The following is a 26274-nucleotide window of genomic DNA, read 5'->3' as shown; positions in this document are numbered from 1 at the left end:
TATAAATCAGTATCGAACGATTCAAAAGTCTTTGCGTTTTCTTAAAAATTAATTTTTTTTCGAATAAGTGAAGATAGCTGAATACGTTGGATACTTACTTAATATTAAGTATATTAACGCTTTGCTCTTTAGTAATTCCTACTGAAAATACTTCATTTGTTATATATGTATAGTAAATACAAAGTAGAATAAAGATAAAAGTGGTCGAGTAAAAAAGTAAGACCATAAGATGTGTGACAAAGTTTCTGCTTTTGTTTGATATTATTTAATATTTTAAATGCAAAGTGTTAATAATAGGTTCATCGATTAGATCAAATATCTGTAGAGGCATTCGAGTAAATGTAATTGTACGATTTGTGAATTTCTTTAAGCTGCGATTGTTCAGCAAATGTATTATAAAATGCACTTAGAAAAAGCCTCACAGCAGCGTTTAGGGCATGAAGAAAGAAGAGGCATTATGCCGAAGAGGCCCCCACTTAAATGTGGCTGAAGAGGGCAACTACTATTGAGGCTATTGAGTTATTTTCAAAAATTCAACAGCAAGTTCGAACTTTTCGAAAATAGCTCTTTAGTCATTTTTTATATTTTATTATATTACATTCTTGCTCGTCATTAATTTGTAGTTTTAATTGGAGATGATGGACCATTCCATCTCCTTGGGACACCAAATTCGTGTCTATATCGTCTAAAAGATGCATACGTGTTTAGTTAGTTCGAGTTAAAATTTGAAAATTTTCGTATTATTAAATTTTCGAGCATAAATAACGTTCGGTAAATATTACAGTAATTTTTCTTTTCTTGTTTGGTCTTTAAAATTTTTCACTGCAATCGTATTTTATTAAATTTGCAATTTTTCTTTTTTATATAACGTAGTTTAAAAGTATATTTTTTATAATAATTAATAGATATTATTTTTATTAGTAACTTCTTAATAATATTTGTACTTTTTCTATTTCTTAATTCATTATATTTTTAAATATAAAATCACGCGTTTAAATTGAATTTCATTACAACGGTAAATAGAGATTTGATTAAAATAAATAGAGAATTCAATTGAGAGAAAAGTGCATCTGCGAATTGGACGATTTATATGTCAGGCTATTATATAACTTGACTGTATGACTAATATAGTTTTCTTCTTGTTACAGGTGATCATCGTGGGATTTAACAACAAACCTCTCAGATTTTCTTCTATTTGAACGCCTTAAATGACTCCTTTTTAAAATATATGTTTAAATGCATTTCTGAAGGCACACACATGTTTATATAAAAAAGACGATTTTTCTTTTTCTTCGGTGTATTTATTTATTTTTTGTATTATTAATCTCAATTTTTATTTGTTTTTCTTTATTAGTCGTATAAAACGATTTGTGCAGATTATGACTATTTTACTATTTGTAATTGTTATTATAAACATTATAAATATAGATTAATGTTTGCTTTGATATTTTATATCATTACAATATTGGCACAATAATATGTTTATGTACACATAATTAAATCAATTCGATCTGCATCTTCTTAGAAGGAATGCGTAACCGAAGATATGAAATATTATATAAATTATAGTCATCGATATTATATTTATCCAAAAATTGTTTTCATCAAAATCGTAATATTCTAATACTTCTGATCCTTCGGTCATGCAAGGTAAATCTTCATTAACAATTTCACATGCTAAAAATAAATAGTGTTTAATAATTTTTAAATATCATAAGATTTTATAAATGATTTATATAAATAATATATATGTATATGTGTGTGGGTTTATATATCTTACATATGTTGTGTACGCCACTCCATTGAATAATAGAAAGAGCCTCCGTTGAATGCAACAGCCATGAAATGTATCTTACCCAATGCAGATAAATTGGCAATGTACTTTAATTGAATGTTTCATTAAAATGTTAATTATTATAAAAATTATATTCAATTGAATTAATTTCTTTCTTGTAGAAACTGTTATTACCTTAATTTAATAAAAGGACCCATACTGATCATGAGAATGTAATCAAATGGCACCAAATATGCCATCGCTAATGGTACAGAATCAAATGCCACAGAAAAGAAACACCCTAAACAATGTATTTTTTTACATTGCCAGGTTAATACATTACATGTAATATATATGTTGCATTAATGTAATAACATACCACAAGCAGTCGATACATTCATTGTGAACATAATAACCATCATAGATAAAATCACAGCATCCGTTGCTGCACGCAATCCAGAAAGCCAGTAAACTATTGTTATAAATAATATAGGTTCCAGTATTAGCCCAGGGATCTGAATCGAATATTTAATTTATCTTTCATATTAATAAATTTACTTATCAATTGTATAGAGAATTTAATTTACCAAAGATAATATTCGAGCTAAGTAATAAAGAAAAACAGAATACATTCCAGCACGATATTCTCTAAGAAACAATGGTAGTTCTTGCGGTATCAAAGATAGGGTCGAGTACATTGGAAAAAATGCATTTTCAGAAACTATTATAAAAATAACACCCTGTGTTGCTTGTATTCCAAGTTGATCTAGATTTACTGCACCCACAAAACAAAGTCCAGCCATCGTTGCAACACACTACATATCAAACAATAATATGCTAATTATTTTAATATTTATTATCGATATAAAATAATTTGTCGATTTACCAATTTTTGTAACATTCTAATCAGCTGTAATGATGGATCTCTAATAACTTGCATGAAACCACGATGGACCATCCAAAATAGTTTCAACCAACATTGCAATTGTTTGCTTTAAATAAAATTTCAATATAAATCATACTAATTAAAGATATCAATCGTGAATAATATATTTCTCAATGAGAATAAATACTTACAAATCGTTTGGGCGTATAACGTCATTTCTCCACTGCAAAAAAATAAAGAAAAAAAACAAGATGAATGAGATGTTGCAACTGGAAATTACAATGAAAGAAATATATTATGTAAAGTTTCTCACATCATAGGTCTTAGCTATATGCAATTCCAATTGTATGTTAACATCCATTTCCTCGCATGCCTCACTTGTTAAAAAAGCATCACAAATTCTTTGCGCTGTTCTTTTGCTATTGTCCTCATCTCCAGGAGCTATTGCAAGAGTTGCCACAAGAAAATCAGCAGGATTGTAAGCTTCAGGACACTCGTAACCTTGACTACGAACAACCAAACAGAATCAATAAAATACTAACAATTTGAGCATACAAATTAATTCGTATAAAAAAAAAATACCTTGCAAAAAAACGGATAGCTTGTTCACTGGTACCAGCAAACGCGATTCTTCCATCAGCAACCAGTATAATTCGATGAAAACAATCAAAGATCGCTGAACTCGGTTGATGTATGGTACATAAAACTGTCCGACCTCTTGCTGCAAATTTTCTTAATTCCGATATCAAAACGCTAGCAGAATTAGCGTCTTGACCCGTCGTTGGTTCGTCTAAAAATAATATCTTTGGATCCGTGAGTAACTAAAAAAAAAAAGAAAAAAAAAAGACAAAATAAATTAACTTACAATCGGTGTAGAAATTTCGAAAATTAGATGCTAGAATATTTTATAAATTAATGTAATAGATAAAGAAAGATATACCGTACTTCCGTTGCAAAAGCGAGCCTCTTCTTTTCTCCACCTGATAAAATCTTTTTATCGTCTTTGTCGCCAATGCGAATATTACTTCTGCAGGTCAAACCTACGTCGCGCAACAAATGATCTATTTTTCCACGAATATCGCGAGTTCGCGTTCTTCTGTCCAATTTCATTCGAGCCTTAAAGAAAAAAAAAGAAAATATTTAAAAAATATCTTTAAAAATATGTACGAATTCGCGCGTCGATGTTTTTTTTTTTTTAACGCTAAAAATCTTCTAATTTATACTGTAGATAAATATTAATTAAATATATATATGAACCATAAACCAGAGATGTTCCAAAACGGTCATAGTTCCAATAAATATATCTTCCTGATGCATAAACCCACTGTGGTGTTTCATATAAGATGATCCAACTGGAACACCGTTCACACGAATATCACCGTGCACCACGATACCAGCTGGAAAAAATAAAAATCGTCTCCGTTACGCTTGATCTTTCAAGATATTTATTAAATATATTCAGAATTTTTGTATACAAATTTTATTATACTTACGTCCTGTACGAAGTGCCAATGCCGTCATTAATGATGTTTTACCGGATCCGCTAAATAAAAAAAAAGATATATTTTAAAAAATACTACTAATATCTAATTATTTTTTCCACAATTATAAATATCACTGATTAATTTTAGGATAAACCAAATGTTACATATATATTCTTTTGTAGCTTTTGAAAAGCTCTTTCATATTTACTTATTAGCTTAAATTAATTAATTGATCATTTTGAAATTCGAGCACTTTTACTTTTACTGAACTCAATATTTCGCAAACATCAATTGTTCGATATTTTAAAGCTATTGGAAATATTTTACCTGCTTCCTAATATCGCTGTTAAATTTCCAGGCTTGATCACCCCTCGAACTAAAAACAAAATTTCAACGTTATAAAAAAAAAAAACTATAGTTTAGAATATATATTTAAAAAAAGATATATATATATATATATATATTTTTACCATTATTTATTAGTTGTTTACATATACTTTTTCGATCACGATCCATTGCATAAACAGAAAGTTCACGCCAGAAAAGTGTAGCCCTAGATGAATCTTTACTATTCGTTGATTTTTTTATCAATTGATCATTCATGATTACCACAAATTTCAAATAATTCTTCAATATTTTATTTTTTTTATTTTTATTCTTATTATTATTATTTATTTATTATTATCTTATTATGATTATTATTATTATCTTATTATTATTATTATTTCTTATTTTTATTTAACTTCTTAAAATTATTAAATATTTTCGAATAATTTTTAGATCCCTTATCTGTACAATATAAATGTCGTGTAAGGATATTTATATGATGATAATTAAACTCAAACATTTAAACACAACATTGTCATGCATGTAACAAAATTATCTCACCCACGCACAAACGCGCACAAATTTAAATTATTATTAATCGAAGAATCCGTGCGAAAACATTATTTTTTCTTTTTTTTTTTAATCTCAATTATCGAAATATGTATTCTGAACTTTCTTGTTTTTTTTTTTTTTTTTTTTTTCTTTTGAAACCTTAGAAAAATTCAAGAGCTATCAGAGAGGAAAGTAACGTGTCAGCACAGTGTGGAGTACTGAACTGACTACACCAGAGTCTTGAAATGCTTCGCTAACCCCTCGATCATATTTGCGGATAGTCTTATGAATTTGAGACGACTTTGATAAAACCAAATGTAATTGTATTCTTTTTATTTATATATATATATATATATATATTTTTTTTTTCTTGCCTTTTTTATATCTCATATAAAATTATCTCCATGTAAAATTTTAAACATTATTTTTTTTTCTTTTTTTCATTTCTTCTTCTTCTTCTTCTTTCCCTTTTTTTTTTACTTGGCTCATAAATACAAATATGTAAGAGCATAGAAGAAACAATAGACTTTCACTTCGATTGAAAAAAAAAAAAGAAAAAAAAACAACTATATATCCCTTCGTAAAGTGTAAGACGTCTGAGACTCAGATTATGGTAATTGAAAACCGAAACCTTACACTTACTGTATATGCCACGTAAGTGTATAAGTATTTGGGATAGATTATATATTGTAATTCAATAACTTATTGAAATTACTAATCATATTTCTTTTTTCATCGTTTATCTCATTAATGGTAACAATCGTATATTTCTCGTTTCTTAGTTTCAATATTCTTCAAGATATTGAAATAATAAAAAAAGATCATTCATAATGATGTTAAAAAGTAAATGAAAAATAGCGATCTCGAATAACGTTAATTTCGTTTTAGATGTGTTAAGTAAAGTACAAATATTTAAAAAAAAAAAAAAGAAAAAAGAAGAACAGAAGTTCTTCCTTTTTTTTATTGGTTTTTTTTTTATTGTGGTCACACGGTGTATATTGTAACCGGTTTGCAACGATACTGTAACATATCAAAGGATAGTAGTAGACGTCTGTACGGGAAATGACGGTGGATTGTTGCGGATCGCGTATACCTTTTTTTTAATAACACATAGATCAATGCATCACGCACGCCCATACCTTGTGGTGATTATATGTCAGAATCGATAAAAATGATTATTTTGATAAGCATCGAAAAAACGTCTAATTAATATTTATTATTCATTCCTTCTAATATATTTCTAATATATCTCTGTCAATATTTTTAATTCAATTTATATCACAAACGATTGTATTATATATAAAAATTACATTTTATTTTCTTATATATTTTTTTTTTACATAAAGTACGTATAAAGACAATATCGGAGAAAGTATTCAAGGAATTTTTTGTTGTTGATTTGTTTTTTTTTTTTATTATAACTTAAAACTTCCAAAATATAATATAAAGAATATGATCTAATTAATCCATTGGTAGATTGAGGCAGTGATGAAAAATTATTCTTCTTTTTTTCTTCTTTTTTTTTATTACTATTATTTATAATTTTCTTTTATCTAGGACGTCTTGTCTTCGATAATAATGCGAGAAACGCTAGAAAACGAAACGCTATGATAAGACAGAATAGACAAATGATATCCATCCAAAAGTTTTCCTAAAACAGAATTATTATTAACAATCTTTTAAATGCATTTCTAATCGATAGAACTCTTAAAGTCAAACTTACCGTGATCGGTTTTTTATTATGCAATTAAAATTTTATATTCGACGTTAAACAATATTTTTCTTCGTAAATATTATTTTATTATTTTATTATTATCTAACAAACATTTTGTTCATTTAACCTGGTTAAACTGAGATTGATTGAGTCAACATATTGATTATAAACAAAAATATCTAGCTTTTTGTAAAAAACCGATTACGGTATATTGTTGATAAATAATTGATATCACAAAAAAATGTATTCACACCTGTTTGAAATTAAAAATCTGAAGAACCATACGTCCGCTCTTTGGACAGGTTGAATTACTCCTGGTACATTCTATTGTATCTACATTTGCCCATTGATTAATAAGAAGAGCCTCGTTTCCATATCGAAACCATGACAAATATGAGAACCACTCAAAATATGGTGGCACGGATCTAACAAAATAAATTACAATAGATAAATATATGAATACCGAGGAATCGTAACATTTATTTGTCCTATCTTTTTTTTTTCCTTATATTTTTTCAAGCGAATAAAAAAAAGATAAACAAGACGAATATTACAATGCAATAATTCAAAATAATTCCAATTTGTATATTTCATTTTATGAATATTTATTTCATGTTTTATTTATTTGATTTATTTACCCTGCATTTAAGAAAAATCCACCAAACAATAGAAAAGGTATTATCACCGGAGGTCCTATCGATAGTGCCATAGAAACATTGGTGCTAATACACGAAATGAGATATCCTAAAAATATATATTAATTACAATTTAAATTATTATTTATATTAAAAATGCATAAAAATATATAATAATGCATAAAATAATGCACGATACGCGTAATAATATTTTTCATTATGTTTGTATAAGTAATTATTACATTGTAGAAAATTAATACTTAAATAAATATATGATCATGTTTCTATAAAACATATTATATAGTTAGTTACAAGGATTTAAAATATATATTATGACTATGAAAATGATCGAAACACAAGGTGGTACTCTACTTACGTTTCAATATTTTTATCTTATTTCTTAACGGATTGAATTAGCCGACGATATGCAAGGTTGCAATAGAAATTCAACTATACATTCTCTCTTATTTATTTAATTACTGAAACGTTCATTTAATGTTCGCTTACCGAATGAAGTAGAAACGTTCGCTACGAGAGTGACGATGGCTACGGTTATAAAAAAATGATCCACGCTGGGATATAAACCAATCATCGGGTAAACGATTATGGTAAATATCAAAGGTACAGCTATGAAAATCGGTGTTTCTGCTAAAGTTTTGCAAATGAAATAAACGTCCGTGCGGTACATCCCATTCCGATGTTCTCTTAAAAATATCGGCAGTTCCGCACAAAATACCTGCAAAGAAAATTATTATTACGAAAGAGAATAAAAAAGAAAAGAAAAATATTAGCTCCTCTATCATTGCAACAAAGTTGCGTTCACGGTCGCTCATGCATCATTCTCTTTGATATACGATATACCGTTATTCGATATCTTATGCTATCAATGTAGAGGTCATCGATATATAAAAAATATAAAACCGATACAAAGTAAATAATTTTTAACTTTACGAATAAAAATTAAATCTCCTTACGCTAATCACAGCAAAAACGTTTTGGAAAGTCATGTTGGTCAGAAATATGAAAAGTGCACCGTTGATATTCATTACACCGTCTTGATCCAACCGTTGATGAAAATAAATGATGCCGATTAACAAAGAAACTAGCTAAACATAAAACAAACAAACATAAATTTATTTTCTTTTTTAATTATTATGATTACTATTATCATTCATAAATAATATCGATAAATAACCGTACAATAGTCTGCAAAAGGCGGACTTTGATGAGAATTGGTTCTTTGATCACTGCTATCCAAGATCTCCACAATACAGCACGAAATTGTTCACACCAGGAAGCCTTGTAAGGTGATTTAGTATTATTCGAATATAATTCCTCTTTTAAGGAATGTTCGAATTCCCCGTTCACCGTTTCAGCTTCTAATGCTATTTTCATTCCATATTCGCTTTTTTGAAACGTATCGCAAACTGTGTTAATCGAATGTTTGCATGAATCTTCTCTACCGGGTACTACAGCAAGTACTTGAATGAAATAATCAGCTGGATTGTAATTGCTAGGACAGGCAGCTCCCAATCTGTAACATAATTCGTTGTAGACGTTGTAATTACGTTCGAAAGTTGATCAATTTGATAAATAATTGAACTTACGTTTTGAAAAAGTCACAAACTTGCGTAGTTGTACCCATGAAAGCGACTCTTCCTTCAGCCATTAAGAGAATTCTATCGAATAGGGTAAACAATTCCGAGGATGGTTGATGTAACGTCGTGATAATAGTTTTTCCACGTGCTAGAAATAATATTGAATAAATATTAATTGTTCTTTATTTGTCAAATGAGGATACAATTGAATATTAAATTTACCCGTCAACGTTTTTAAAACAGATATAACTTGATGCGCCATAAAAGAATCTAACCCGGAAGTTGGTTCGTCGCAAAACATCAAAGGTGGATCTGTAAGAACTTCCGATGCAAAAGATAATCTTTTCATTTCACCACCTGAAAGCCCTTTTATACGACCTGGTACGCCAATGATCGTATTTCTACACTTGGTTAGAGCAAGCTGCAGTAGCGATAGAAAATATTTCATTAAGTAAAATAGATAACGATCTAATGATTTATACGTTTGATTATCACGCAAATCTACGTATATTTTATTAGCATAAAAAGAAAAATTCATTTCCCTGATTAATTACCTCGTTAATAACCTCGTTCACTCGTTTCTTCCTTTGTTCAGTGGATATGTGTTTATCCATTCGAACCATCGCTTGAAATAGCAAATGTTCTTTAACAGTCAATGTACCGATAAAAAGATCGTCCTGTTGTACATAAGCTGTCCTTGACGTTAAAATTTGGGATGATACTTTTTTACCATTGGCTGCCATTAATCCTGAAACTATGACACCTGGACCGGATCGAAATGTTAACGCATTTAACAAGGTTGTTTTTCCTGCTCCCGATGACCCCATGATTACTAACAATTCACCAGGATAGGCCACTCCAGATACTATGTATTTATCCATAATTGCAAAAAATAAATTACAAATCGAACGATTAGATTGTTATTTTAAATATATGTATAAATTTGAAGTCATGTTAATCCTTTCGTTACTAGCGATGCAAATATTAGGTTGTCCCATAAGTTCATAGCCAGTACCATGAGACGATAGCGAATTTATATGGAACGATACTTCCTATCAAACTATGTCGTAACGAAAGGATTAAAATAATATATAAATCAATTTAATTTAATATAGATAATTATATTTTGAATTCGTACCATCTTTCAGTATGTGTTTTTGTTCAACAGGCTTTTTACTTTTAAAAAGTGCCCTGTCCCATATTTTATCCTTTTTCGCGGTAACGTAAACATTTACGTCACTCCACGTGTATGTTATTTTGTCGTTAGGAGTATTATATATTTGTGATGTTTTTAATGATGAATGAAAAATAGGTTCCATGCGTATAATCGTTTCTGGACATTCATTCTCCGGCGTGAGTTGTCCATTGTTATCCTATAAAAAAAAAAAACAATATTTACATATGAACAATGATAGTACAGTTCGTTTTAACAATACACTTTGGAATTATATGAAACTTTGTTTAAAATGTACAACAAACTCCGTACAAATAATTGTGTTAATTTTGTTTGAGTATAAAATTGAATGTAATAATTCGACTATTTATTGAAGAATATATTAATACGTGTTGAAAAGTGTTTCTTGATTCGTTAATCAATTCCATAAATCGTTTGATAAGTGTTACATGTGTATACTTACTTATATTTCTTATATACTTGATTATTCAAAGACATTAGCACGAGAAAGGTATGACATGCATAGAAATAAAAATCATGCTAAAATGTGTGAGATATTTTTAAAAATATAATCGATCACTGTTAGTATAACGATAAATAGTTTATTTGTTCGAATATTATTTTTATTAAAAAAAAAAGAATATAAATATAATAAAAATCTCTTGCCATTGATATATTGCGATAGATTGCTAATATGTTAATATGCACACATAACTCCCATTTATGTAATTAAACTAGTCTGTTACGTGAAAACCTATGCAGAACGTAATGCGTCTTGAAAAATTCCAATTCTCAACGGTTAAACAAAATCGACTTTTTCTGAAACATAATTGCACATAATTCTTTTGTTACTTTTTATATGGAATATACAGGCTGTTTCAAAAATAACTATTCATAAATTTTATCTACGCGATAAAATGACTATAAGGGAATATCATAAAAATGGTGTTAGTTTAATGATAAAAATGGCCAGTCATTATTAAAACATAAAGGATAACGTTGTATGATTAAATGAATTCGTATTTTCGAAGGGTTACAAAGATTATCAAATTAAGTGTAGAACGAGCATGTAAAAATGTTTTATTACATATTTGTTTAATTCAAGATTTATTTAAAATCTTATATATCCCAAGATAAAAAAAAATTAAATAAAATTGTGTAAATATCTACAGGTCAAGATTTACCCTCGAAATTAAACGATTTGTTCAATATTTATCACAATAATTTCGACAATTATTAATGACTTCAACGAACTTTTAAACGAGCGATAATATCGTCCATTTATTTTCATATTATCTTGAAACAAAAATACTGTCAAATTTTTGATAATACAATGCAACAAATTTGTAAACGATAATCATTAATAACGAAAATACGTGTTTAATTATTTTAAAGTATCCCGTATAATTAGAGTAATAATAAAATTTGTTTGAAAATAAAATTAAAGATATTTACAAAATGAATTAGGATTGTGTGATATATGCTATGTGATCGATGGTAATCAATAAAAGAGGAGAAACCTTACGCATACAGTAGTTACCGTATAGAATTACATTGTGAAATTGAATTAACTAGTTTATCTTGAAAATTTATACACGCTCGTACAACGTTCTAATTCATAAAAAAAATAGTATACGTCTAATTAAGTCGAGATAATGCGTCAAATGATACATTAAAAAGGTAAATAGTAAGTAATATCTTCATAGCAAACAACCGAAGAAAACAAACCCAGACAGAAATCAGTATAAGAGTTAGAAAAACGATATGCTAGTACAGTTAATCCTTCTTCTAGATAAAAATATATTTACGTATATAACATACGTTAAGATACATTGTTTCTTCGATCGATGGAAACAATTTAATTTAACTGCAAAAAATGAAAATATAATTTAATTGCAATATATATTTTTTTATTTATTTTTCTCTTTTTCCTTTATTTAATTTTAATTTCTTTTTTTTTCTTTTTATTCTCTTTTTTATCAATAATTAACAAGAATGTTTTTTATTCTTTTAAATTATACTTACGAACAAAACCGAATGATAGGAGACTCTTTGTTGTTGCTTATTGCTACTAGAAGTAGAAGCCTTCGTTGCTGGTATCAATGGTTCAGTCTCCTCGGATGCTGTCATACTGCACCAGGGATCAAAAACTTTGCTAAAATCTATTTCTGTTCAAATATAAACGACGCCACTAAGTAATCAAACGATTTTAATAAACGACATTTCCACGATCGTCCGAATTAATCACCGAAGATAATAGAATTTCATCTGATTAATTAATTATTCGATTCAAAAGAAATCCGAATTTTGTTTAACATCGAACATTGCATAGGTAATAAATCTTCCCTATAAATAAATAATATATATAAAGAAAAAAAAAAGAAAAAAAAAAGACTTCTTTTTTCTATAATCAAAGAAAAAACACAACGATCTTGGATCATTAATTATTTTTTGCGGTATTAGAACAATTAATCAAAAACAAATGGACTTTCGTTAAGTTTGTGGTTTTCAGAAACCTATGAATGAGACGCGCAGCTGTCATCAGCTCTCGAGTGCCACTGAAGAAGATGGAAAACCCAGGTGTCCCTCTTTGAACATTCAAAGAAGGAAGGAGTGATATACCCTCTCAATCCCCCTCACGACGACACTGTTCACGCGCGCACGCATTCACTTATTTTAAAAAGAACGAGTACGAATACGAGCCTGATGTGTTTATAAGTATAAGTAGAAGTATATTGCAACGCCTCTGTCCTTGTTAATCTTATATAAGATAGTTACGAACGCGCAATAATATTTACCACTACCACTACTACTACTACACTACTACTACTACTACTACTACTACTACTACTACTATTACTACTACTACTACTATACTATAAAATTACTAAATATCAATAGGATAAAATTTTGAAAATAACATTATAATTATTATAAATATAATAAATTATTAATAAAAAAAAAAAAAAAACAATTTTCTATTTCAATAGCGATCATCGCAATTTTGTCGACGTTCGATCAATGTTTATTTATCATTTACATCATTTTCAAACAACCGATTTTTTAACATCAACGGCTTTTAAATATAAAAACAAAAACGTTTTCCTTTTATTTTTATCTTTTATCAACATAATTCTTCATTTGGTTAATCCAACTTTTTCTTTACTTTCTTTCATTCTCTCCTTCTCTTCTTTCTTTCTTTTAAGTTTTAATTGCAATTACAGTTGCAGCTGCAGTTGCAGTTTTTAAGTTCGCATTGTTCGTAATGGCAACAACAAATGTATTTAATTATGATTGTCATGAATATCTCGGATTGAGATATTCCACGATTACGAGATGACAGTAACCGTAAGCAAACGTTCGATCGGAGATTCTAGATCGTTTGATATAAAAACATAATTAATGTTCAGTCCACATATATTGTTTCTTTTTTTGTTTGTTTTCTTTCAAAAGGGCCATCATTAGAATTCCCAACATTCGGTGGTAGGAAAAGCATTGGTAATCATTGCTTATTATTATACATTATTCGTAATAATGTGTCTCTTAAAGAATATGTTTTACTTAAGCTTAATTTAATGCATCCCTGTATAAAGAAATAAATACATTCGATTAGACTATTCAATAAAAAAAAAAAAAGAAAAAAAAAAAGAAAGGAAATTGCTGACATTTGCAATAATCTTCCAAAAAGTCAGTGTATGTTCAACAACGACAACAACAATTGTTTATCACGAACTTACTTAGGGGTGGATGAGGGAAAAGGAAAAAAAATATGAATAACTTACATTTAGGCAACGCAAAAAAAAATAGACATGTTCCTTATGCACGCCTGCATTAAAAAAACAAAAAGACGTATAAAATTATGCTAACATAAAGGAAAACAAAACAAAAAATAATGGTCCTCTCGGCACTTTTATTATTTTTTTTCTTTTTGGCACCTGAGACGGTCGCCACGTCGACCTAGAGCGGCAGAAATAACCCTGGTGGATGATGGTAGTAGTGTTAATGACGATGGTGCTGGTAATGATGGTGATGATGTTGATTGTGGTGGTATAATAATCCGCTTATAAATTTAATTTATATTTTAAAACATAATTTGTGTATGAATAATAAATATTGCTTTGAATTATCACACTATCACTGACTATTGCATAGCACAATTTATATTACGTTCATTAAGAAATAATTCTCAGAAAGTGATTTTTCTTTTTTTTTTTTTTTTATAAATAATAAGATAAAATATTATCATTATTATTATTATTTTTTTATTATTATTATTATTATTATTATTATTAATATTATTATTAACTTCTGTACTACTGTCAACTACTAAGTAATAAAAATACAATAGCTTTTTTTCTTCTTTATTTTGTTCTATTTTATCGTCCTTTATGTGTAAGAATCCTTAAGTTTTTTTTTTTATATACTTGAATGTACTTATTGCCTTTATGCGTAATAGAATTGAATTTTTTAAACAGTAGTAATCATCTAGTCAAATTTCTATGCATGTACCACCATAGTAAAGGCGCTGCGTGTAGTGTAGTGTGATTTTTTAAATTCTTTTCTACCAACCAGTTTATTAGCAATTTTTTAATGAAATTATTTTTTTCTTTTTCTTTTTCTTTTTTTTTTTAATACAAAATTCAAAGCAATATATTTGTTCAAATGAAAGATAATTTTATTGTTAAACTTATGAATAGGCTGTCTATGTTAAGAAATGATATGTATCATACATCAGCCTCTGAAAATATATGCCACGGTGTGTTGTATTATTTCTTACTATTAGGTATTTTTTTGTCTTTTCTTTTCCTTTCTTTTTTTTTGTTTTTGCATTTTTTTTAATAGGTTATCGCGTTCATTGATGACGACTGAGAGCGTAATAGTGCATTCGCCTAAATTGCATTGTTTTTCCTCATTCCATAGACTGCGAATTCACACATTGTAACAGTTTCGATTTGAAAACATTATACATGTCATTATACGTATTCATTGCGTGTAGTAGTAGTAGTAAATACTGTCTCATTCACAACTTCTTAGTACATTGACTTTGACGACAATCGTTTCTTTTTTTCAAAACCGGCATACTTTCACTGATTTTTACCACCTTTTAAAAAAGTGTTTTTGTTTTTTTTTCTTTCTTTCTTTCTTTCTTTCTTTCTTTCTTTTTTCTCCGATAATAACTTTACACTGCCATATGCTGCTGCGATCCGTAGCATTTTTACTTTGCGTTCTAACTATCGTCAAACACATTGAAATAATATCGTTCCTTTTCTAATGTAATTCTTCATATCGTTTTATTATTTTTAGCCATATTATGCGAAGCCCAATTAAGCGAAGTTTTCCATGAGTTGCAAAGCGCTTCGTCAAATTTACTTCTAAAATGTTTTTGAGCTTCAATTTCAGACATTTCTAATACCTGCAATTAAAAAAAAACAAAGAAAGATTACTAATTTAATTTAACAAAAATTTCAATATTTCTTTTCTTAATTATAAAAATATAAATTAAATACCAAAGTATCCCTTAAGTAATTGAGATCTTTTTCTGAAGAAAGTTCAGGAAGTCCAGTAGATATCATCATCGCAAATAAGGAAAGAATTAAACCACCGTGCTGTCTCAAAATTAAAAAAGCTTGTTCGCAATGACTTTGAAATCGTTGAAATTCAACCGCTTGACCTTTTTTAGTTTGTCCTTTATTAATTACATGAACAAAGTCGTTTGTTAAGACGAACGGTACGCGTTCACGTCTAAATCCAAATTTCTCTTTAAAGTGTCCAAGTATGTGACCAAAATCAACGTGAAATAATTGACCAGTCTTTTTAACCATAATGTTATCAGAATGCCTATCAGCAATTCCAAGAACGTATGTTGCTACGCAATATCCAGCGCAACTTAATGTAAATTCTTCTATGGCTTTATTTAAAGCTGCTTCCGTATGATTATAATCTTTCAACCAAGCTAACAATGAACCTCTCCTAAAAAATTATTCGATGATAGTATAAAAAATTAAATATATTGCAATAGGTTCATATCTGCAATAAAATGTACCTAAAAGCGGCGGTAGCAGAAAATGTTCCTTTCTCCTTTTGTATATTAGCAATAGTCTCGGCATTTAAAACTACTTCGATCATTCCGACTCTATTTTCTGTAGATATACAACCGTACGGATTCATACGTAAATCTAAACCTTCTCTTTTCCATAGTTTATCCATGATTCTTAACATTTGAAGCGTAAGCATGTCTTGTCTCAAATCGTCGCCGTGTTTAAGTATTAAATAAATGTCTTCGCCAAACGGATCCGCATTCTCAAATACAAGCCACAATGGTCGCATTTTGCTATCCATAACTCGACACTTTTCTATTCTAAAAATAGAAAGAAAAGAAAATGTTAAAAGAAAATAATTCATACAATACAGTTTAACAAAATATTAATTTTTACAAAGCTTACTTTAAATGTTTCCACCTAAAGCTTGGATCTAATGGATTGAGAACATTGGATAATGCTTCTTGAGAATGAGGTTCTTGAATATATTCTTGAAAGGTTTGTAGTGCCACTTTACGATCTTTTTTCATTTTAACTTGTTCAGAAGCACATCTTAACTTATCCAAGCACTCCATTTGTTTAAAAAGTGCTCGCATATGTTGTTGACTACCTCTGCAGTAAGCTTCAAGTATGAGACCAAAACGAACGGAAACTGAACCAACTTGCATTTCTGACCTGAAATATAAAATGTTTAATTAATTTTTATTTTTACACAAGCGTATACAAGCAGCAATAAAATATTAACAAACCGAAGATGCCAAAACAAATAATGTCCTATCCTTTGGTTATTAAGAGCACGTCCTAATAGAAATTCAGTTAAATCGCACGATAAATAATTTTCATGTTTCAATGCTTGAACCAATTGTAAAAGGTACAAACTCAAATCCTCATCGCTGACATCAAAAAGACAACGTACAGCAAAACTCCTAACATTTTGATCGGCATACGCATAATCCAATAATTCTAATGCTTTTTCTACTGGCAACACTGGCCATTGTTGTACTAATGCTGTAGCTTCTGCTACTTCTCTGAAAAAATAACGACAACAATAAAATTTTATATAATCTTTGACCATTAAAGTACATAAAATTGATATTAAATAATTAACGTTACCTGTGATCATTCCATTCAACGCACTGCAATAATTTAGCCAAAACTGTTGGAATTTCATGAAGACAGTGATGTCTTAATGCCCACATTATTTTTTTCTCCTGTTCGTGAAGTTCATGTAGGGGATCTCTATCCGCCAAAGATCTTAATTGTTCTAATTGCTGAAACTTATTAATATCATTTTCTTGATTTGGTTCTTCTTGCATTACTTTTTCGCTACCGGATTCACGTAATTTTCTAGCATATTCAACCATTTTTTCTGGAGTAGGATAGAGTACAGACTTTTCCTTTCCATAACTGTAATAAAAATTGATTTTTTTTTATCTTTTCAAATATTTCAACAAATATTAAAGATTTATATTATAAACGTAGTTTGAAAGAAGAAGAAGAAAAAGAAAGGTCAGCATAAACATACTTAGGAAAGGTCAGCATAAGTGCTGCTGCTCTATCAATATGTGGATTTGATACTACTGTTCCTAAAGGATGAAGTAAATCATCGCTCTGCATATCCTCTGCATATGTCCATGTATATAATGTCATTGCTCCAGTCTTTAATTGAGACTTAAAGTCATATATAGTTGTGTTAGCCCAACACAAAGGATTTATAAAGAATTCCTGCTTAGAATCCTTAACCAGTCTTCTACTCTTTAGGCCTTTTGAAGTTTTACTAATTTCATACAAGACAAAACATAAACGTGCCATTCGAGGTATATCCTTAACTTTAATATCAAATCTAAGAGGTTCTTCCCATTCGCAACTACCATCAGAGCTTACTATAGTTTCTTTGGTTTTCTGACTCTCGCACAATGACTTCCCGCCATGGAAAAGGCCAGCTTGCAACCCAATCTACATATACAATATTTGAACAAATTAAATAATACTACTAGTTAATTTAATTAATTAATTACGATTTTTGTAATACCTCTACTGTCCGATGGGCAGCATCACAGTTGAGTCGAGAAATACCATTTACAGTGAACGTAAATTGATCATCTATCTTCCAAGCAGAAATATGTTTGCCTTTCTTGCGAAGTGTAAGCGTAGAAAAGGAAGGTCTTGTGCGTTGCAGTGCATCGACGTCTGGATTCTCAGGACCATTATCCTGATCTAACGATACACTATCTACATTGAGAGTAATAAGCGTCGGAGTAATGTCTTTTGCTAAACAATCTTGAATATAATTAAACTGTATAAGAGGATATTCTCCAATCAAATATTCTTCTTGACCACAAACTTTAAGTATAAAGTCATTTGGATGTTCCCCTCTTAACATCATTGTGTTCGCTCTCTTATTTAAAATAAGTACCAATAGCTCGTACGGCGTAATAGAATGCGGAATTTGAAACGTGAAAGATGTCTAAAAAATAATAAATTTTTGTTAATATATATACAATATATTAAAAAACATAATTTATATATAAAAAACATTTGTTTCTATGTTAAGCTAAAAACTTTTCAATCTACCACACATATAAACTATTAATTTATATATATTATAATTAAATACAATAATTATGCTTTTATTATATTTTATATTCATTAACAAATAGTTGTACCTCTCATTTAATTTTATATATATATGTATTATTTATGTTATTGTTGATAAAATAAACTCTTCAATTAAATATTAACGTAGTGCATCTAAAGTGCATTACAAATTCAAATATCTTCCATTGTTTCCCGCCAAACGCTGGCATTGAGAAAAACATAAACATAACCTCAAAATGTCTGACATGATTTCGTCTGATGAGAGTGCTTTTATAAACTCAAAAAGTGAATATTTAAGCGAGACTTTGGATGGAAATGCATCAGATTGTCGTAAATTACAACAACAAAATGAAAATTATCGTCAAGAGTTACACGAATTGCAATTAAAACTTATCCATACTGAGGCTATGCAAAGGGAACTCCAAGAAGCTAATGAATCATTGGAACAATTGCTATTAAAGGAAAAAGAGAAAGCACAAGAAAAAATACATAAAATTCAAGAAAAGTAAATAAACATATGCAATTATAATATATATAAATTAATTATTATATTAAAATGTTTATAATAATGTTATGTATGTGTTTTGATTTACTCTTTTATCTTTAATTTTTTTTCTAATATTTAGAAACCGAGAAAATGAAGAAGTGTATGAAAATCAACTTGCCGATTTAGGATTAGTATTGAATAAGAAAGAAAAAGAAAATAAGGAATTACATGAATCATTGCACCAACTTAAAGTAAAACAGCAGCAAGATAAATCATTTAAAACCGACGATATCGAAGACAAGTTACAACCGTTGAGAGAACAGATCCAAGAACTATTATATAATTTAGAAGATGAAAAACAAAAAAGAGAGGATACTGAAGATTATGCTAAAGATCTTAAAAATCAACTTGTTGAACATCAAGAAATTTTACAAGTACGAATATTATTTTTGTAGAAAAAAAATTATGCATCTAAAATTAAATACGCTAAAGCCTCTTGTTGAGATTTTTGTTTAGACCGTAATGAAAAAATTAATTCAAGGAACTATATTTTATTATATAGGAAACCAAACATAATTTGAGAGAAAAAATTGAAGGACTAGAAACTGTTCGTGAAGAATTAGCTATTTGTCGCTCAGAATTAGAAACATTGAAAATTGTTCCTGCTAGTGAAACATGCAAAGGTAATCTTTTGAATTAATTATCACACATGAGGAAAAAAGGAAGAAATATCGAAGAAGATAAAATAATCATTGTAATTCTATTCCAGGTAATTCTTTGTTTGCTGAAGTCGAAGATCGGTATCTGCTGACATTAAATAAAGCGACTGCAATAAAAAAAAAATATGATGATCTAAAGCGAGCATATGAAACAAAATGTAAAGAAATTAACTCTTTTAAAATAGAAAAAGCATCATTATTGAAAAAATGGGACGAGTGTATGAATACATTTTCAGATGATAACGAATTAATAAATAGATATAAAAATAGAATTCGTGATTTAGAAAAAAGATTATCAGAAATTCAAGAAGTTGAAAAAGAAACAAATGATGATTCGTTTAGGTAAGCATATTTTTGTTTACAAAATAAAATGTTGTGCATTTGTATAAAAAAATATTATATGTAATACTTCAGCTACCTGGAAAAGTTACTGGCGGAAAAAAAAAAGCAAATCCAAGAATTGAATCAAAAAATTGAACGAGATTCTGTCGATATGTTGTTTCAAATTGAAATGAAAAATAAAATTACCAAACAAATGCAATATTGGCGGTGTAGAGCGATGTACATGGAAGTAAATATTTTTTAATTAAACATAAAACTATTTTTATACATGTATAATTAACTCTAACGTTAAACTTTGCAGACACAATTATCGGCTATTCAAAGTCAGTTGGAATTGGAAAACACATATTCTTCGGATTGTAAATCAATTTTTGAATCGATAGAACAGCATAAAATTAATTATAAAGATATTCTCGATAAACAAGAAATGAAAAATATGGAAATTAATGGATCTGAATTAATGTCATTCAAAGATACATCGTCAATGAATAATCCAAAATCTATAAATGTGTTACAAACAAAAACTGATAATCTAGATATCAAATGTAATTCAAATGCTGATCAAAATCATCTTGACAGTGGCAGCAACAAATTTCTAAATACAAAATTGGAAGGGAATGCAAACATAGGACAATGCAAAACAACGGAGAATGATGCAATATTAGGTCCTAATAAAACAACTCATAATGAAACAACTAATTTAAATTTAATCGAAGAAACACAAAAATCTAAGAAAAACGTACAATTTACCAAAGATACCAAAAATGTATCTGACAACGATTCGACGTTAAAAAAGAAACTAAGTGAAGATAAAAAGAAAACTCGTAAACCATATCAGACTATGTATATTTCTTCATCTAAATCGTCTAAATAATAATAATAATGAAAGACTAAAAATAATTGCAGTGATATAGCGAATGAAAAGTTCTACTTTCAAAAAATATGTAAAACTAATCTTTTTTATAGCTTTGTACTTTTTAATGCTTATTTTTATAATATAAAAATTATTGCATACCTCTGAATTCCTGAATTTCGTAACGAGAACAAGATTTCCATCCTTCAGTCGACATTCAATATTTTTAGGTATCTCAGGAGTTGGAGCTAACCTTAACGGATACTGATATTGTACTTTCTCCATAGACGATTTCTTTTGTCTAGCACGAGCAACTTCATCACCCAACACTCGCATCTTCCATCTGAAGTCATTGACTTCTGAATTTTTTAAGGCAGCGAATTCATGTAATCCTTTTCCAATAATATGACCTATTTGGGCGTCTAAATTCCTATCATTTTTTATACCCTCCCGTTCAATAACTTTTAATACAGAACAAAATGGTTTAATATCACAAAGACGTCTTGATTCATCTCTCAGTTCTTCTGCTTCTGCGTTAGTGTTAATGTATGAAAATACATATGATTGCGCATCTTTTAATATTCCATGAAGGGGATACTTGCTAGCCTCGTCCCAAAGATCCTTAAATATACATAATTTTTTAATCGTTAACGTAGACTCTGTTAAGAAAATATCTTTGAAATCTTATACCATTTTTCTACTTAAATGAATCAATTACTATAATGAATGAAATCAAAGAACTATAGAAGGAGAAAAATACTTACTTCTTTAATTTCAGCCAATATAGCATTACGATTTGTATCGAGTGGGACTAACACACCATTGGGCATTAGGCATGTTAGCTCAACGACTTCTGTCGGTGTTATTGCCCAAAAATCGTAACTGTACGTGTTTGGCTTATTTACCATGATGAAAAATGTATTAGTGCATTAGGCACATAGAACAAGGCTATATATATTATTCAGGCACAATAACAACAACAATGTTGGATTTTAAATTGCCAGTTATCAAATACATCCCCTATCTGGTTTACATAATTTCATGAGCTCTATGTCAAGTAAATTATCTCCCCCCATTTTAATGGAGGAAATCTAAACGATATTTTCTAATGATCATTTAATATTTATTTATTTTTCTTTTTTTCTTTTTTCTCTTTCTTTTGACGTCAATCACATATTGATCAGTAATTAATGAATTAATTTATAACACTCTTCTATAGAAACAAAATATACAACCTATGGTGTTGAAAAAGTACACACACCACACAACACACTGTCACTTTTTCTATTCGAGATCCAAAACAATGTTACGTCTTCGTGATTAGAACTAATTAAATAACTAAATATTTCATCCTTTGCTTTGATATAAACTTAAGGAATTTGGTTTAATCAATAATTTACTATTTATATTCGTCTACATGCAATAATCTTCCTTGCAAATAACAACACAAGTCATCCATTATTTGTTGCGTTGAGCGAGCGAGCCAAAGCAAGCACAATTTACAGATAATTTAACGACAGAAGGGTAAAACTTAGGTTATATTTACATGTAATCAAATAGACCATAGATAGATACATGGATACATTTCATGGAAATCGTTTATGGTAAGATACTTCTCGTTGATTGGTCTAATTTTATGTCATAGATAATTCATTAATAAATTGTAATAAATTATAAATAAATGGTATATAAGTAATTATAAGATCAATAATCGAACAATGTAAGTATAAATCTGACAAATAAATCGATCATAGCATTCATTGTTACGAAACGTCATAATTGAAATTTTATTAATTAATCAAAATTATTTTAAAATTTTGGTTTTTTTTATCGAAATGTAAAATATATTTAATTGATTAGAAAAATACATTTAGATAATAGAAAAATAAATGTTATTAGAATCTCGCCATTATGCGAGTGTAAAATGGTCGCAACAATAAAAATACGCCCACAGGTTCAAAAGTCGAATTTCTGATGCAACATTCTGGAAGAAGTCTTGAATACGTTGGGTGGATGAGTTTCGATCAAAGTGTTGTGAGATATTCATAAAATAATCTAGTTAAAGTTATTATAAACTATCAAATATTTTAGTTTTCTTTTCAGCAGTTTAATTCGACGTGTAAAATGACAGAAGAAGATTCGGTAAGTCATATATCATCAAACTATCTTTAAATAACATATTTCATCATGAATGAAGAAGAATGAAATCATAAATTGTATTAATACATTTTATAGACATTTTTATTAATATTAGATATTATTATTCGAATAATAGCGATACTTTAAAACATTTCAAACAATTTTATTGAGGTTAACGTCATTAAAATTAAAACTCGTGCTAATTCAGAGAAACCCAACCTCAAAAGCATGTGGACATTTCGCCATCATAAGAAAATGTTATGCCACGAGTTTAGAATTTGATGATGTGTGATAAATAAAATCCACATTTAATTTCACTAATATCTTTACATTTAAATAACATGATTTAATTTGAAAATTTCTTATTAATTAATAAAGCATTTAATTTATTGTAATTTTATTAAATGTCCAGATGTTAAAATTATCCTAATTTCAAAATCAAATTACACAATCAAATTTTTCTCATTAGTAACATATTGATTTAGTTTCACTATTATTGTAATAAATGGTGGAGTAAAATAATTTAAGATTAACAATGATGTTTCTGTCATAGATCTTTGATCCCAGCTTGAAGAAGAAGAAGAAGAAGAAGAAGGGCATGTTTGACATCGATGGAGAATTTAATGAAGCTGGTAGTACGGGTGATGCAAATGAAATTACAGGCAATAAGGAAAACCAAGAGCCTGAGCCTCTAATGGCTGAGGATGACGAAACGTTGGATTTAGAAAATTTTGGAAAAAAAAAGAAAAAAAAGAAAAAGGCGTTTAATTTGAACGACTTGGATGCTGCTTTGCCAGACACTAAAAAAGAAGTAAATGTCATTTAAAAAATAAAACCCTACCTACGCATACCAAATGTTAATTTTATTTGAACGTTATAATGTTTAATAAATGATTTTATATTTAAAGGATGTTATGGAGCCACCGGTTGAAGAAACAGCCGTGGACGATGATTTAGATTTAGACATGGACTTTTCTAAAACAAAAAAGAAGAAGAAGAGGAAGAAGGATTTAGACGAATTAGTGGCGGAAGAAGAACGCAAGGATATTGAAGATAAGGAAAATGGTAAATATAATCTGGCATAGAACGATCTGTTAAAGTTTCAGTTGGTTTATCATATTTATTATTTGTTAACATGCTGCACTGAATCTGAGCAAAGTGCAGAGTACGGTAAGAATACCAAAAATGGGATCCTATCTATATAAGAGTCATGTAATCCAATACAAATATTTAGCATTTATCAATCCTAATTTTTTATCATATTAAATGTCATGCAGGTTTCTACAGACCTGTTTTAGACTTGACGCTTAATGTATTAATCAAATTTTTTCTATTTGTGAAATTAATTTCTAAGACCTAATGTTTACTCTTTAGTGGAGGTGCCAAGTTTGTGGATCGGATCGGATAGAGATTATACGTATGATGAATTACTTGTACGAGTGTTTAATATTATGCGAGAAAAGAATCCTGATATGGTGGCCGGTAAGAAGCAGAAGTTTGTTATGCGTCCTCCGCAGGTTGTACGCATAGGTACAAAAAAAACATCCTTTGCTAATTTTACAGAGGTAAAATGCAGTTATATATGTATTATTTAGCATGTAATATTTTAATTATCAGTACTTTTTTTAATACTTTTAAAAAACTTTGTTTCGGATAGATTTGTAAAACATTGCATAGACAAGCTAAACATTTGCTTGATTTCTTACTGGCTGAATTGGGTACTAGCGGCTCTGTAGATGGTAACAGCCAACTTATTATCAAAGGACGTTTCCAGCAAAAACAAATAGAGAATGTCCTTAGGAGATATATTAAGGAATATGTTACCTGTCACACGTGTCGCTCACCTGACACCATCCTTCAGAAAGATACTAGACTATTTTTCTTACAATGTGAAACTTGTGGATCTAGGTGCTCCGTAGCCAGTATAAAATCTGGATTTCAAGTAAGATACATTTTTTATTTGCATATGTTTGACATGAGATTTCAAAAAAATAGGTATATTGTCACGTTATACTCTTAACTATAATATGTCGTATTTTATACTATTCTAGGCTGTCACAGGGAAACGTGCTGCTATTCGAGCAAAAACTGCCTAAACAATTAATCTTTATTTTCCACGGAAATATCATAAATTCTTTTTTAAAAATCTATTTCAGCTTGCTTATATATCAAAAGATCATACTCCTTTAATTTATTATTATTATTATTATTATTATTATTATTATTATTATATCAGTACATAAAGCTAAACTGAAAGTATTACTTAACATGCACCAACAACATCTCTAAATATTCATCTTTATTAATTCGACTTTATATTATCATATTAAAAAGAAAAAAAAAAACAAAAAATAACTGAATGTATATAAGTGGTAATACCTGGAAAATTATCTATTTTATTCTGACACATTTAATTTTCCTGTTGGATTATGCAGATGAGTAATACGCGTTGTGCTGTTAAAAAAAATTTTTTTAAAGTTTATGTTGAATTATCAAAAAAAAAAAGAAAAACATATATTCAAAATCACTTTACCAAAATGCGTAGCTTAGTTAGCGCATTATTTATCCGTCTCACTATCACCATCTTAAATACAATATCTTTTAAAGAACAACAAACTCTATTTGGGCATAAAATAGTATATATAGTACTGATTGTTAATAATGCAGTTTAAAAAAAGGAAAAAAGAAAAGAAAAAATCTAACAATTTTTCATATTATTTCACGAAAGACAAAATTAATGATATTAGATTGAATGCCACCAGTGTTTCATATGTATACAAAATACAAGAGAATGAAAATAAGGAAGAATTTTATTCTTGTTTCATTTTTTTTAAACGATAGTTGATCATACGTACGAGTAATGCATAATGAATATGTCAAGCTTCTTTCAAATCTTACCGATGAAGAAGAAGTCATTTTCTAGATAATAATTTATTCAAAATAATGTATTTACT

At 28.7% G+C, this 26274-nt stretch overlaps 4 protein-coding genes across 5 annotated transcripts; 2 read left to right on the top strand and 2 right to left on the bottom strand.

Moving 5' to 3' along the window:
• Nucleotides 1-1299: 1299 nt before the first annotated feature.
• LOC122524218 (ABC transporter G family member 30-like) lies at nt 1300-12516 on the bottom strand. The gene is given in 24 exon segments (XM_043646357.1): nt 1300-1677; nt 1781-1881; nt 1970-2075; nt 2154-2289; nt 2362-2589; nt 2661-2829; nt 2996-3166; nt 3243-3481; nt 3606-3776; nt 3918-4057; nt 4154-4203; nt 4472-4520; nt 4615-4712; nt 6574-6674; nt 6991-7162; nt 7376-7481; nt 7880-8108; nt 8347-8478; nt 8573-8906; nt 8980-9118; nt 9193-9391; nt 9525-9835; nt 10109-10343; nt 12170-12516. Coding segments are annotated over 24 exon segments (3897 nt in total). The 5' UTR covers nt 12275-12516; the 3' UTR covers nt 1300-1501.
• Nucleotides 12517-13118: 602 nt separating this feature from the next.
• On the bottom strand, nt 13119-22707 carry LOC122523938 (phosphatidylinositol 4,5-bisphosphate 3-kinase catalytic subunit delta isoform). The gene is made up of 10 exons (XM_043645924.1): nt 21946-22707; nt 21344-21802; nt 18215-18649; nt 17708-18138; nt 17296-17589; nt 16932-17210; nt 16588-16857; nt 16188-16502; nt 15652-16114; nt 13119-15557 (listed from the first exon to the last, which is right to left on the bottom strand). The coding sequence occupies exons 1-10, from the start codon at nt 22087-22089 to the stop codon at nt 15426-15428; spliced, it is 3222 nt and encodes a 1073-aa protein (XP_043501859.1). The 5' UTR covers nt 22090-22707; the 3' UTR covers nt 13119-15425.
• LOC122523939 (protein Spindly) lies at nt 18907-21225 on the top strand. Its single transcript, XM_043645925.1, has 6 exons — nt 18907-19285; nt 19407-19701; nt 19830-19950; nt 20037-20328; nt 20401-20557; nt 20630-21225. Exons 1-6 carry the CDS (start codon nt 19017-19019, stop codon nt 21200-21202), a joined length of 1707 nt encoding a protein of 568 aa, XP_043501860.1. The 5' UTR covers nt 18907-19016; the 3' UTR covers nt 21203-21225.
• A 425-nt stretch (nt 22708-23132) lies between the features above and the next one.
• Nucleotides 23133-26128, top strand: LOC122523930 (eukaryotic translation initiation factor 2 subunit 2). Of its 2 annotated transcripts, XM_043645917.1 has the most exons (7): nt 23133-23323; nt 23874-24131; nt 24229-24385; nt 24458-24490; nt 24695-24885; nt 24978-25262; nt 25372-26128. In XM_043645917.1, the coding sequence occupies exons 1-7, from the start codon at nt 23306-23308 to the stop codon at nt 25414-25416; spliced, it is 987 nt and encodes a 328-aa protein (XP_043501852.1). In that variant the 5' UTR covers nt 23133-23305; the 3' UTR covers nt 25417-26128. The 2 variants fall into 2 exon arrangements, with proteins under 2 accessions (XP_043501852.1, XP_043501853.1); XM_043645918.1 differs by lacking the exon at nt 24458-24490.
• The last annotated feature ends 146 nt before the right edge of the window (nt 26129-26274 follow it).

This window comes from Polistes fuscatus, unplaced genomic scaffold (assembly GCF_010416935.1).
Source record: "Polistes fuscatus isolate 324 unplaced genomic scaffold, CU_Pfus_HIC Scaffold7, whole genome shotgun sequence".
NCBI classification, from domain to species: Eukaryota; Metazoa; Arthropoda; class Insecta; order Hymenoptera; family Vespidae; genus Polistes; species Polistes fuscatus.
This window is presented reverse-complemented; position numbering and strand designations above follow the sequence as displayed.